General features: G+C 42.4%; 1 protein-coding gene, 1 long non-coding RNA gene and 1 pseudogene across 2 annotated transcripts; 1 reads left to right on the top strand and 2 right to left on the bottom strand.

Moving 5' to 3' along the window:
- Nucleotides 1-6,007: 6,007 nt before the first annotated feature.
- LOC124656837 (SKP1-like protein 1) lies at nt 6,008-6,511 on the bottom strand. The gene has a single exon (XM_047195507.1). The coding sequence runs from the start codon at nt 6,509-6,511 to the stop codon at nt 6,008-6,010; it is 504 nt and encodes a 167-aa protein (XP_047051463.1).
- Nucleotides 6,512-7,118: 607 nt separating this feature from the next.
- On the top strand, nt 7,119-10,590 carry LOC124655513. The gene is made up of 3 exons (XR_006988718.1): nt 7,119-7,379; nt 10,082-10,202; nt 10,338-10,590. It is a non-coding gene; the product is annotated as an uncharacterized LOC124655513 (long non-coding RNA).
- Nucleotides 10,591-13,188: 2,598 nt separating this feature from the next.
- LOC124656563 lies at nt 13,189-13,681 on the bottom strand (annotated as a pseudogene).
- Between the last annotated feature and the right edge of the window lie 41 nt (nt 13,682-13,722).

The raw sequence follows: 13,722 nt of genomic DNA on the forward strand, positions 1-13,722 counted from the left end.
ATATGATGCAAGAGCTTAAACAAGAGCACAAAAATTGCCAAGTATCAAGTTATTCAAGACATCATACCAATTACTACATGTAGCATTTTCCGTTTCCAACCATATAACAATTAACGAAGCAGTTTCATCCTTCGCCATGAAAATTAAAAGCTAAGAACACATGTGTTCATACGAACCAGCGGAGCGTGTCTCTCTCCCACACAAGCATTTATTCAAACAAAAACAAAAACAAGAAACATACAGACGCTCCAAGTAAAGTACATAAGATGTGGCCGAATAAAAATATAGTTTCAAGAGAAGGAACCTGATAATTTGTTGACGAAGAAGGGGATGCCTTTGGCATCCCCAAGCTTAGACGCTTGAGTCTTCTTCAAATATGCAGGGGTGAACCACCGGGGCATCCCCAAGCTTAGAGCTTTCACTCTCCTTGATCATAGTATATCATCCTCCTCTCTTGACCCTTGAAAACTTCCTCCACACCAAACTCAAAGCAAACTCATTAGAGGGTTAGTGCATAATCAAAAATTCACATGTTCAGAGGTGACACAATCATTTTTAACACTTCTGGACATTGCATAAAGCTACTGGACATTAATGGATCAAAGAAATTCATCCAACATAGCAAAAGAGGCAATGCGAAATAAAAGGCAGAATCTGTCAAAACAGAACAGTCCGTAAAGATGGATTTTATTAGGGCACCAGACTTGCTCAAATGAAAATTCCCAAATTTAATGAAAGTTGCGTACATATCTGAGGATCAATCACGTAAATTGGCTTAATTTTCTGAGTTACCTACAGAGAATTAGACCCAGATTCGTGACAGCAAAGAAATCTGTTTCTGCGCAGTAATCCAAATCTAGTATCAACCTTTCTATCAACGACTTTACTTGGCACAACAAAACACAAAACTAAGATAAGGAGAGGTTGCTACAGTAGTAAACAACTTCCAAGACACAAATATAAAACAAAGTACTGTAGCAAAATAACACATGGGTTATCTCCCAAGAAGTTCTTTCTTTATAGCCATTAAGATGGGCTCAGCAGTTTTGATGATGCACTCGCAAGAAATAGTATTTGAAGCAAAAGAGAGCTTCAAGAGGCAAATTCAAAACACATTTAAGCCTAACATGCTTCCTATGCAAAGGAATCTTGTACACAAATGAATTCATGAAGAACAAAGTGACAAGCATAAGAGGATAAAACACGAGTAACTTCAAGATTCTCAACATAAAGAGGGGAAACTTAATATTATTGAAATGCATATAACCATATTTGCCTCTCTCATAATAACTTTCAGTAGCATCATTGATGAAATCCACAATATACCCATCACTTAAAACATTCTTATCATGGTTCATATGCATAGAAGTATCATTAAATTTGGCATAAGAAAAGTTATTCTCATTAATAGTAATTGGAGCAAGATTATTATCAAGAATTTGAACATGGTAAACAAGTTGCATATTAAGGGAATTGTTTTTGGTAATCCACAATCATGACTATGACAAGTTTCATAAGGATAGTTATAACCTATATCATAGCATTCTTTATAATAATCATCAAAGGGCGGAGGCACAGTGTCATCATAAGAAATAGAATAGTTATCTTTCATAGTTGGTTTATCTGTGTCCATACCATCATTGTTATTAGAAGGAGATGTATCAAACACATAATGATCAGTAGCAAAAGGATTTTCAAACACCTCTTCCCCAAGCTTAGAGCTTTCTATATAATTATGGGAGGAAGCATGGATAGCACTGACACTATGGCAATTATTATCATCATTTTCAGAATTAGTTTCCCGGAGATTTGTAATATCAAAAGTAGTGTGCTCATTCAAATCATGATCGCTAATGTATGTAAAGGGCATAGGAAGATCATCGTATTCAGATTCATTATCACAATAATCATTAGGAGCAACATACTTACGATTACCTAGCGCTATCTCATTCACGCGGGGATACGCCGTTACCTCTTTCTTTTTATTCTCCTTCTTCTTCTTCTTCGTTCCCTTCTTCTTCTTCTTCTTCTTCTCTTCCTTCTCCTCGTTCCCTTCTTTAGGAGGAAGACGCTTGAAGGGTGGCTTGTCCGCATAACCTGATTTACTTTCAGAAACAATAGAAGAAACTTGGGAGGATCCCTCCTTTTCATTAATTAGTTGAAAACACACAGCGGTCCTATCATATTTTCGCAAGGTGTCATCTTCTAAAATATTTTGTATGTAAGTATTTGTATGGCTATTATCAATGCAATAAGAAAAACACCCATGCAGGACATCATCAATATCAAGATCACTCATATGCAACAAAGAGATTTTTCTTGACAGTTCCTCACACCCCAAAAATAAAGTAAGTTCATCATGCTGATTAGGAGTAATTTCATCATCACAATACAAATTTGCAGCACTCATTGGGTTCAAATTATCATTGGAGGAGCATTGAAAATTAAAATGACCCACTTCATGGCAAACTTCACAAATAAAAGGATAGAGGGCACAAACTTTTTTACCAAGATCATCTAGAGCCCTAAACCACTTTCTAGTTTTTTCATTAGCGTGATGGATACAATATTCATCTTTGATTTGATTAATTCCACAAGGTCTATGTATTCCACAAAAATTAACATGCTTATAAGAAATAGCATTCTTAGGAGCTTGAGCATGCTTATTGCAATAATTAACAACAATTTCATTCTTCATGCAAGCCTCTTTAAAAGGTTCATGATACTTATCAAAATTCTTTTTAGGCAATTCAAAATGAGAAGCAAAGGCTTTATAAAGATTTGCAGCAACTTGAGAGTCAAGACCATAAGTAGCACTCATATTTTGAAATTTATCGGTATCCATAAATGTTTCAATGCATTCATAATCATAATTTATACCTGACTCTTTACCTTTGTCGTTCTCCCAATCTTCGCCGTTCTCCTTAATCCGATCAAGAAGGTCCCTTTTAAACTCTTCTTTGTTGCGCGTGAATGATCCAGTAACAAGTAGTATCCAGACAAGGTCTTATCTTGAAAAGAAAGTCTTGCATAGAAATTATCAATGATGATATTACCTGGAAGCTCATGATTGGGGCATTTGAGCATTAAAGACTTCAATCTCTCCCATGCTTGGGCAATACTCTCTCCATCATGAGGCCAGAAATTATATATTCGGTTTCGGTCTTTGTGAATTTCGCTTGGAGGATAGAATTTAGAATAAAATAGAGGCAAAATATCCTTCCAATCAAGAGAATGCTCCTCCTTCAGCAGTTTATGCCAATGCGCCGCTTTACCAGACAACGACATAGAGAATAATTTCTTCTTCACTTCATCTATAGAGATACCTGCACACTTGAATAACCCGCATAATTCATGCAAAAACAAGTAAATGATCTCCAGGATGCACAGCTCCATCCCCTTCATAGCGGTTATCCATAACACGTTCAATAATTTTCATAGGTATTTTATATGGAATACTTTCAGTAGGTGCATTTAAAATATCACAAGCATCATTAGAGTTATCGCATATGGGAGATAAAGTATTATCAGAGCAAATTTTCTCTCCTAAAGATGGGAAGCTAAAAATATCACAAAAACTAGCTTCCCCAAGCTTAGACTTCTCCATAGCATTAGCAGTAATTGCATTCATACTAATAACATCGCAACTAGCATGCAAATAAGGTTCCATAGGTTTTTTTAATTTGCGCATCAAACAATTCTAAATCAGGAAAAAGATTAAAAAGCTCACCAATTTTTTTGTTGTTTTCCATTATGCCTAACTAGTGAAAATAAAAACAAGAAACAAAAAGATGCAATTGCAGGATCTAAAGGAAATAGCTTCGAGCACTCACACACCGGCAACAAGTGCTAGGAAATAGCTTAGTAGTCGGAGGATGTGAATACCTTTTACCTTACCTCCCGGCAACGGCGCGTTAAAAGTGCTTGATGTCTACGGGAGCTTCTATTCTTGTAGACAAGTGTTGGGCCTCCAAGAGCAGAGGTTTGTAGAACAGCAGCAAGTTTCCCTTAAGTGGATCACCCAAGGTTTATCGAACTCGGGGAGGAAGAGGTCAAAGATATCCCTCTCAGTGCAACCCCGCAACCACAAAGCAAGAAGTCTCTTGTGTCCCCAACACACCTAATACACTTATCAGATGTATAGGTGCACTAGTTCGGCGAAGAGATAGTGAGATGCAAGTAATATGGATGAGTATGAGTGGTAATAGCAATCTGAATAAAATATGGCAGCGAACAAACATGTAACAAAACAGTAAACAAACAGAGATTCGATGCTTGGAAGCAAGGCCCAGGGATCCTGCTTTCACTAGTGGACACTCTCAACAATGATCACATAATAGACCCACTCTACACCCTCTTGTTGGATGATGAACACCACTAATCGTGTAGGATTACACGAACCCTCAATGCCGGAGTTAACAAGCTCCACAGTATTCGATATTCATGTTTAAATAACCTTAGAGTGCAAGATAGATCAACACAATTACACCAAGAACTAACATAGCATGCACATTGTCACCATCATACCATGAAGGAGGCATAGATCACATCGATACTATCATAGCAATAGTTAACTTCATAATCTACAAGAGATTACAATCATAGCCTACGCCAAGTACTAACACGGATGCACACACTGTCACCATTACACCGTGCGGGAGGAATAAAACTACTTTGATAACATCACTAGAGTAGCACATAGATGATATTCAACTAGATCACATAAAGAGAGAGATGAACCACATAGCTACAGCGGAGCCCTCAGCCTCGGGGTAGATTACTCCCTCCTCATCATGGAGGCAGCGATGGCGGTGAAGATGGCGGTGGAGACGGCGGTGGAGATGGCTCCGGGGCAATTCCCCGTCCGGCAGGGTGCCGGAACAGAGAGTTCTGTCCCCCGAATTGGACTTTCGCGATGGCGGCGGCTCTGGATGGTTTTCTCTGTTTCCGTCTTTTTTTTCGATGTTTTTAGGTCAGAGACGATCTTATAGGCCGAGAATCGTAGTCGGAGGGGCCACAGGGTGGTGCCACCATAGGGGGGCGCGCCCCCCCCCTTGGGCCGCGCCGCCCTGTGGTGTGGGGCCCCCCTGGCACCCCTCTGACTCTTCTCCGGTGCTCCGGAAGCTTCCGGGAATTATAAGGCCTTCGGTCTTGATTTCGTCCGATTCCGAAAATATTTCTTTACTAGGATTTCTGAAACCAAAAACAGCAGAAAACAACAACTGGCCTTTCGGCATCTCGTCAATAGGTTAGTTCCGAAAAACGCATAAAAATGATATAAAGTGTGAACAAAACATGTTGGTATTGTCATAAAACAAGCATGGAACATCAGAAATTATAGATACGTTAGAGACGTATCAGTAAGCGCTAAGGTGGATAAGTTGTGTGGGTACCGCTTAGTTCACATAATCCAAACGAATAACGATCTCTACTACGATTAAGGCCCATGTCGCATGAGAGCAATTTGGGCTGCGGGAAACGCCACACAGAAGCCATTCTTGCGAACAATATTGCGTTTCAGACAATTTCACGGAAAGACGTCGCATAGGAGCTATTTACCCCTTCAAACGTTAGTGCTATCAACATGTAAAATCCCACCGCATAAGGATATATGGCTACCTATCGATGATTTCCTATTGAGTTCTTGCAGAGGATAGACCACGTGTGTTCCAAATATTTTGAAATTCAGTAGAGAATACATCGCTCGCATCACATGTTTGTGGAACCATTCAGGAATTTGCACCTGCCTGTTTGAATTTGCACCTCTGCATACAAGCGTAGTGAATTTGCACCTCTGCACACAAGTGGAGTACATGGGTTAAAAAGATTTTTAAATAAGCTTGTCTCATTGTCTGTATTCTTATCTTTAGAGTGATGCAATTATTAGGCCATGGATTTGGTTGCCTGAGATCGATTATAGAGGGGACGCTCTCTGGCATTCAGGATATGCATTACCATGTTACGCTGAATCAAAGTTTTCTTTTCCCGAGCTAGCTAGGTCATCTACTCAAACGCTAAACGCCCACGGGTTCTCCCTTCGGTTCTTCTCCTCCTCCTCCGGCGTGTAGTCGTTCTTGATGTTGAGCGTCTTCCGAATCTCCTCAACCGACTTACCCTTGATCATGTCGGCGACCCTCTGGCTGCTGAGGTCCAGGAGCCCCTTGATTTTCAGATAGTTGGCGGCGAGGATGATGTCGAACAGCGTGTCCTGATCCACCTTGATGAAGCTCTCGTCGAAGCTCTTGAGGCCCTCCTCGTCCGCACTGTCGGCGACGTGCTTGTTGCAGTACTCCATGACCATGGCAAGGGTTTTAGAGTCGACGTTGGGGAGAGGGACGCCGTTGTCGATGCAGTTGTCCTCGATCAGGTGCTGGATGGTCTGCGACATCGCCGCCGCCTCGCGGGTCGTCTCGAATTGCTCACCGTCGGAGCTCTTCAGCGTGATCATCTTGCTCTTCTCGCCGCCCAGGGCCTCGTCGGCCTTATTCCCGTCCGCCGTCGTCGCAGCCATGGCGCTCTTGCTTGGGCTCTCGTATGTGGAAAGAATCGGTCAGGTTTCGATTGGAACGCTCGATCTCGATCGTTGCGATATTTTGATCGACCACCTCGGGGCCTCCATATTTGAAGGGCCAGACCGGCGCCACGCAAGGAAAGATGAGACCGACTCGATATACTACGTACCCTGGTTCAGATTGATCTCCTGGCAGGCAAAAATGAGTACGTATACATTACTATGCATCAGGATACACGTGTACATGATTTGCATCGAAACAACTCCTACGCCAATAATGCTAAACCTACGCTTACGAATCCAAATCCACGATGATTACGAGGCTTACTTAAAGGAAAAAATGGCATCCAAGTGAACTTCCATTTGCTCATATTACTCACGAAAAATTAATATTTGCATGACTCTTAAACACTTTTGCTATTTTTCAGCTAGCTGAAATCTCAATTCGCTTCAAGTCAGATCGCCTGCCGCACGTTCCGAACTGTGGCGCGAATCTTATTGCGCCGCCATCCCCGCGCCACTGGTTGGCCGGTTTTCTTTGATCCCGCTTTTTTATTTGGTCTGGTTTTTTTCTTGGTCTCATTTTCCCTTTTCTCAGTGGATAGAGAGTTGCAGAGGATGGGGGAGTCGTGGGTGGTGCTGGCTCTCGCACGGCGGAGGGTCTGGGTTCTCCCGCTGGGGGTTGAATAAGTGAAGCTCACCGGAGCGACGAGCCGAGAGGAGTCCGCTCGTCCTCCTCCCCGTGTTTTGTCGCGAGAGGCATGGGTTTGCGTGGGGGTCGAGGAGCTGGGTCCGTCCATGCCAAAGGTTCCAGCAAGCGACCACTGATTCGAGGATGCGGTACGAGGTTGCATCGCCGGCGGGATGGGTAAATTCTTCTTCCAGTTCTCCCCTTTCTACTTTTGCTCTGGGCGCTAATTGTGCCTTCGCATCGTAGACATGTATGCACGAATCTGGTGTATTTTTTGTTCTTAATTAGTTTGGGGACGGGGAACGCGACTACATGTATTGTCCCCCGATAGGCAACCTTTTGATCTAGAGCGTTATTGATTTTCTTCTATCGGAGCCTGTGATGTAGCTCAACGAATTTGATAGTGGAGTCATAGCCCCAATCACCCCTATGTTGTTCCTCCGTTTCTTTTCATTGGCGACGTCCTCTACGAATAAAATCTGTAGTTGTCCTCATCAGTTATGGGAAAAGCAAGTTAAGTAGCAGTAGCAGATTAGTGATATTGCAAGTTAATCTAGGATATATAGATCAAGGAGGCATGCATCCGTTCCAGTTTGATTATTCGTGATAGACAGAGAATGCATTAGCTAAACGAGTATGTATTGTTTTCTATTGAATTTCCTTTGTAAACACCTAAAGGCTAGAGTAAATCTACTAAAAGTTTTGTTTTGTTTTTTGCGGGAGATCTAGCCAGTTTTGTCAATACTAGCAGTACCGTTCCAGCTGGTGTGTGTGTGTTCAGACTTCAGAACAAGTCATGCATTGGAGCAAATCAATCTAGGGGAGCTAGCCAATTCAAGGTTGGTTCCACAAGAACGCTATGGATGGATCGATGGCGGCTGTTGCTGTTGTATGTTATTATTTTCTCAGCTTTTCATTCTAAGAGAGCGGCTGCCGGCGTCATTTTCTTCGGTTGCCTTCTTTAGTTTCAGTCTTAAATTTTCATTTCCTCATTCGACTTCGTCCACTATCTTTATTTCTTTAGCCCTTATTCTAAGAGAGCTCATTAGCAGTCATTTCTCAGTTGCTCTTTGCCTCTTAATTTCTCTCGTCGTCAATATTATTTTCTTTATTTGCTTGATCTTTCCTTCTTCATTCTTTCAGTTTTTTTTTTGCTGAGTTTTTGTTTTATTTGCTCTATCACCATTCCGTTGTCGAAGACTATGGTGACATGACACCACCCAGTTACTCTCTATCCTCGGTGCAGCTTTTTGTGGATTTTCAAAGTGTTTCAGTTGAAGAGGAACTTACATAAATCGTGTTCTCTGTTTCAGCTGGTCAGTAACTTACCATCCTCTCTTGTGACTCCAATACTCATTTTACTTCAGTCTTTTAGTGGATAACAATTGAAGTCACAAGTATGTATTTTTTGTAATCCTTTTTGTTCCATCAATCTTAAGTCCGTGTTTCTTTGGATTTAGTCTCCTAGTTTCTAAGAAAGATTGTTTACTTCATCTTGTACATTGGTCTTCCTTCTTGTTCCTTAATTTTTGTTTTTTGTCTGTCATATTTTGCTTTTGGTTCAGCCTTCTTTTCTTTGTTCATTCGTAAGCAACAATATGTAAGTTCCTCTTCATTTTCTACTCATCCACTTTCAATACATAACAATCTTTCTTATTTTCTACCTGCAGTTTTTTTTACACAACTGCAGGGGGTTGTTCTCTCGTTTCTTCAAAGAAAAACAATTTCTTATCCTATCATTTTTATTTGCTCAATCTATCCTTTTAATTTTTTTAAGCTTTGTTCTCTTTATTCAGTTTATTTCTTTCTTGTCACCTTTTCTTCAGCTATTTTTTTTTTCTTGTCACTCTTTCTTCATTTAGTTTCCAGTCTTCATTTTTCTAAGTTGCTCTCTGTCCCTTAGTTTTTCTCTTTTTATTTCATTTCTCTTAGTTTATCTTGTCACTCTTTTTTCAGTTTCTTCTTTCCTTTATATATTTCTTCAGTTTCTTCTTGTCACTCTTTCTTCTTCAGTTAATTTTCAGTCATTCCAGGCTTGAATTCTCTGTCCTTTTTTTTCTCAGTTTCATTTCCTCAGTTTTTCCTCAGTCATATCATTTTTCTATCACTCTTTCTTGAGTAATTCATTCTCTGTCATCTCTTTCTTCAGTTCTTATCGGTTGTCATTCTTATCATTATTATGTCTCTCTTTCTTGAGTAATTCATTCATTGTCTTTACTATGTCGTCACTTGCTTTCGGTTCTTCTTTCTCTTTCTATTCAGTAGCTGTTGCTGTTTTCTTCAAACAAATCTCTCAAGCTATCCATACTGTACACATGTTCTACACGAACTATGCAAATTCAATATAATTTTGCTGCCGCTTCTATTCAATTCAGATAAAATTGAAACTGTCAGACAACATATAGTTTGTTGCAGCTTCCAATCGATTTCGATTAAATTGAACTCAGTTGTTGCTAGCTTATTTACATGCATGTCTCAAAGTACTTTTGTCTTACGACATACAGTTTCTCACATAGGGATTTGTGGTGTGAGGCTGAACACAGTTGTTTCTTATTGATAGGATGACTTATTGCATCAGACTGCTACTCATTTAGAAGATATTTCCAATTTCATTCTCTTGTGTGGACATGCAACCGCTCTATATTTATCATGGATTATAACTAACGATCCTACTATGTGCTGCATTTTTTTCCAATTGTTATATAATACTAGTAGACACTGCAAAACGGTATCACAACATGCAGTTCTAGTGGCCTGGTGATAATCTAGATCCCTTTTAGCACGTTGCTTACCATCATTTTTTGCTAAATGAAATCTTCAATTCTCCTTTTTTCTAATTGTTTGCTAATACTTGACCATTTTTGCTGCAATAAACATAGGCATGGACATACAAGAGAAGAGGTTATATATCTACTTGGTTGATCAATAGAAAGCTAGAGAGAGAGATAGTGGAAGGGGCGTAGGGTGACATTTCCTGCAGATGCTTTATGAGATACAAAGGTTTGCCCATCTCCTACTTCTAGCTTCCTCCAGATGTCTTCTTCCTCGCTGCCCTCCATCACCTCCTTGTTCTACCCTCTCTATTTTCTTACGATCCTATCGTTTTCCCCTCATTGTCCTGTGTGTCATGTGCAGGTGTGGTGGTTGCTGCCGTCTTTGCATGTGGAGGAAGAGAGACGTGTGGGATAATTGATAGAATATGCAAGATATACATGGTCCATGTTTTCTGTTCTTTTTTGTAAAGCCCAAATATACCTGTATGCAGCCACCCTGTTTTCATTACAAGGGCGTGAAAGAAGACTGAACTGATTGGGAGCTGGGGTTATTCAAGGTTAACAAAACCAGAGAAAAAAACCGGACTCAATGATAATGAACAAATTGTTTTTTATTACTTTTGAACTAATCGGAATGAATATTGAAGCGGGGATGATGAGTGAATGAATACTACTTAAGTCAAAATCTGACTTATGCCGAATTGCAATTTCAGCTAGATGACAGTTAGACACTCCCCTCTTAAAACTTGCGTTTGGCATCCAAGTGAACTTCCATTTGCTCACCGTTTTTTTTTTATTCATGTTTCCCAGTCCAACCAATGTTTTGCTGTTTGGTCTCTGGTGATTAAACAGCATTAGCACTAATCAGAACTGTTGTTGCAACTATACGACTGGACACAAATAGTTTCAATGTGTGTGGCACCATTCAGGAATTTTCACCTGCATGTTTGAATTTGCACCTCTGCACACAAGTGGCAGATGTTACAGTTTTTCCTCCCGAACATGATACATGGGTTAAAAGAGATTTTTAAATATCTTGTATGTATTCTTATCTTTAACCTGATGCAATTATTATGCCATGCATGGATTTGGTTGCCTGAGATCGATCATAGTGGGGACGCTCTCTGGGCATTCAGGATGTGCAGTACCATGTTACGCTGAATCGAGATTTTCTTTTCCCGAGGATCAGTATATAGGTCAAGCTCTCCTCCTGTTTTAAAACAAAAAAATTAACTTTAATTCTTGCTCATCTTTCTTTGTCGCTGATTGCCCAGCCTGAACTATAGGGACTGTCGACCAGTCGGTGTGCCATGTGTATTGAGTATGAGAAACCTCGCATAGTCCTATGTATGTTAGCCAAATTTATGTAGAGTGTTGTTAAGGAGTTACTCTTTTCTTCTTGGAATCCTTCCTATTTTGCGGACGTTTATAGGTTGCTCGACAGTTTGGTGGGTCAAACTAAGCGGGTATACATTGGATTAATTGTACGGCTTTGTGCTACGCTTTGTGGAATATTAGGAACAAGTTTACGATTGAAGGGATCTTTCCCTCTCAACTTGCTAAGAGCATCCCCAGCCGTCGGGAATCCCCAGGCCGAAATCTGGCGCTAAATAGCGCCGGATGGATGTAATTTTTGGCCTGGGCAGGCCCATTTTCCCAGCGGCGAGTTCAGGATGGATGAAAGTTTTTGACGAAATACGGTGAATTTAGACAAAATTAGGCGATACTCGTTCAAACATAAGCGAATATAGGCGAGTTCGTACATAAATAGGCCGAATTCGTACATATATTTGAATTCGGCGATGGGATAACTTAAACTAAAACTAAAACCGGCCTTCTACATGTCGAAATGGCGGTAGAAGGCCGTGTAGTCCGCGCCATCGTCGTCGTCGCTCGAGCTGGCGGCGTCCTGGGGCGGCGCCGCCTCGTACCAGCGGCTCGTACCCTGGCCAGCATCGCCGGCGCGTGGCGGCGTCGGCCGGTAGATGTCGTCGTCGCTGCTCTCCTCGAGCTTGATCAGCTCGACGGTCCTGGGCGTGGCGTTCCTTCCCGCGACTGGTGCGGTGGCGCGGCCGGCGAGTTGCCGCGCGGCGGCCAGGTCCAGAAGCCGCTGCTGCTCCGCCTCCTGGCGCTCTCAGTCCCGCCTGGACCACTCCAGCGCGGCGTCGATGGGGAGGCTGATGCAACGACCTGGCGATCGCCGCTAGTTCGCTCGAGATCGAGGAAGATTTGGGGAAGGTGAGAGCATGGAGCGAGGTGAATGCGGGGCAGACGCGATAGTTCGGCGATAAATAGAGGTAGGCGTGCGTGAAACCGAGGCGACGGCATTAACTCGCCGCGTGGAAGCTACGCGTCCGGCGAAGACTGACCGGCGGCATGCTTTTATAGCGCGTGGAAGACGATGCGATGAGGACGACGATCGGTCTCTCTCGCCGACAAGTTGGGGCCACCAGACACGCGGGAAGTTTCCTCGGCGTTTCCCGCGCTTTCGTTTCGTCCTGACTCCCCGAGTGCTCCCCGGGGGGCCGAGGATGGCCTGGGCACTCCGGACGGATGAAAGGCCTAATCCGGACGAAAACGAGAAACCGGGACGCGATTGGACCGTTTTCGTCCATCCGGATGACAAAACACCGTCATGGGGGCCTCGTCGGGGAGACGGCTGGAGATGCTCTAATGACTTGTATAAAATGTTGATGTACTTGCAGATGTGGAAGCCAGTGACTAGGAGACTTTGGAGCTGGAGATTGGCAGGATTCATACGCACCATGCCAGCATCAAGGACCGTCCAGAGTGATCACCGTCGGTGTCCTTGCTTCTTGCCGTTATCGGTGTTGCTGTTTGTTGCTTGTTCTAGTTCTTGGAGCTGGTTAGGTGTTTGCGTTGGGGCGCGATTTCTTTGTGTGTGTTGGTGCGTTGTACTTTGACGGTTGAGATTTTATTAATTTAAAGCTGGGTTCGAGCCTTCCGTCTAAACTTGCATCATCTATTGTTTGCATCAAGCGGGATTTTCAACCAACAAATAAAAGTACAGAATTAATTTTGTTGGAATATCTCAATGTAGGTAAACCGAAAAGTATATAGTTTTCGCCGGTGTGGATGATAAAGTAGACTATGTTAACCAAAAATGAATTAAATTAAAGAAGGAAACTGTTGAAATAGTAATTAATCTGCTAGATTTTTTTTTAAATGAAACATTGTCCTAGCTAGGTCATCTACTCGAAAGCCCACGGGTTCTCCCTTCGGATCTCCTCCTCCTCTTCCAGCGTGTAACCGTTCTTGATGTTAAAGGTCTTCCGAATCTCCTTGACAGACTTGCCCTTCATCATGTCAGCGACCATCTGGTAGCCGATCGAGGTCCAGAAGCCCCTTGATGTCCAGATAGTTGACAGCGAGGATCATGTCGAATAGGATGGAAGCTCTTGTCGAAGCTCTTGAGGTCCTCCTTCTCACCGGTGTTGTCGGAGCTTGTGGCGATGTGCTTGTTGCAGTACTCGACCATGGCCAGGATCTTGGAGCCGACGTTGGGGAGAGGGACGCAGTCGTCCTCGATCATGTGTTGGATGGTCTGCGAGACTGCGACATCACCGCCGCCTCGCGGGTCATCTCGAATTGATCGCCATCGGAGCTCTTCAAGGTGATTGTCTTGCTCTTCTCGCCACCCACCACCTTGTTGACCTTGTTTCCGTCCGCTATAGTCACCGTCATGGCTCTTTCTTGATCTCGTGTCAAAACACTCGTTCACGTGT

The sequence above is a fragment of the Lolium rigidum genome, chromosome 5, assembly GCF_022539505.1.
Source record: "Lolium rigidum isolate FL_2022 chromosome 5, APGP_CSIRO_Lrig_0.1, whole genome shotgun sequence".
In the NCBI taxonomy this organism is placed as follows: domain Eukaryota; kingdom Viridiplantae; phylum Streptophyta; class Magnoliopsida; order Poales; family Poaceae; genus Lolium; species Lolium rigidum.